The 1,151-nt window shown below is 37.8% G+C and overlaps 1 protein-coding gene across 1 annotated transcript; it reads left to right on the top strand.

Annotated features, from left to right (window-relative positions):
• The first annotated feature begins 215 nt into the window (after positions 1–215).
• On the top strand, positions 216–1,151 carry LOC129339339 (olfactory receptor 14C36-like). Its single transcript, XM_054993924.1, has one exon. It carries the CDS (start codon positions 216–218, stop codon positions 1,149–1,151), a length of 936 nt encoding a protein of 311 aa, XP_054849899.1.

Raw genomic sequence — 1,151 nt, 5'->3', positions numbered from 1 at the left:
AGCTAAACATTACCAAAAATCTGCAGCATATAATATTCCTTTGTACTTTTGGACTCCTTTGTACATCACAGTTGGATTGTTTAGCTTCTTGGTAAATACAGCAGTTTTGTATACAAACATTATCATTTTTGTGACTATTTTACAAACAAAGTTTTCATTCTTTTTATTTTAGTTATTTACTTTTGCTTTTCTCTCCACAGACTATTTTTACAGAAATGGTAAATCAAACAGGTGTCACGGAATTCTTACTTATGGGATTTTCTGATGTCCGTGAACTACAGATTTTGCATGTTGCCGTGTTTCTCTGCATTTACTTGGCGGCTCTGATGGGGAATTTCCTTCTCATTCTGACGGTAGTCCAGAATCAATCCCTTCATAGCCCCATGTATTTCTTCCTCATCAACCTCTCATTATCAGATGCTTGCTATATATCTGTCACTGTCCCCAAATCCATGGCCACTTCAGTGACAAACAGCAAACTGATTTCTTTCTCTGGATGTGTCATCCAAGTGTTTTTAGTGATCACCTTTGCAGGGGCTCAGATGTCCTTTCTCACTGTCATGGCTTATGACCGCTATGTGGCAATTTGCCATCCTCTCCAATATACCTTAACAATGAACTGGGGGGCTTGCCTCCAAATGGCAGCTTTATCTTGGCTCAGCAGCATAATCAATGCTGTCATGCTTACTGCAAATACATTTAGGCTGCTTTTTTGTGGGTCTAATATTAAACAATTTTTCTGTGACATTCCTCAATTATTAATGATTTCTTGCTCTGATACAACAACCAGTGAGGCGCTCATTCTTGCTGATTCAATCATTATGGGGTTATTTTGCTTTTTTTATATTTTAGCATCTTATGGGTATATCCTCTCTACAGTATTAAAGATTCGGTCAGCTCAGGCTAGAAATAAATCCTTTTCTACCTGCATTCCACATGTGATGGTGTTTAGTTTGTTTCTTTCTACTGCTTTTTTTTCTTACTTTAGGCCAAAATCCATGTCCTCACCAGTGGTGGACCTACTGACTGCTGTTCTATATACAGTTTTACCCCCTCTCATGAATCCCATCATTTATAGCCTGAGAAACAAAGAGATCCAAATGGCTATGCAGAAAATGTCAAAGAAGATATTTGGATTTCACTTCATCTGA

This window comes from Eublepharis macularius, chromosome 12 (genome assembly GCF_028583425.1).
Source record: "Eublepharis macularius isolate TG4126 chromosome 12, MPM_Emac_v1.0, whole genome shotgun sequence".
Lineage (NCBI taxonomy): Eukaryota > Metazoa > Chordata > Lepidosauria > Squamata > Eublepharidae > Eublepharis > Eublepharis macularius.
The sequence above is the reverse complement of the archived record's forward strand: the minus strand, read 5'-3'. Positions and strand labels throughout refer to the sequence as shown.

Excerpts from the sequence above, each read along its gene's own strand:
- LOC129339339 (XM_054993924.1), top strand. The coding sequence starts at position 216 with ATGGTAAATCAAACAGGTGTCACGGAATTCTTACTTATGGGATTTTCT.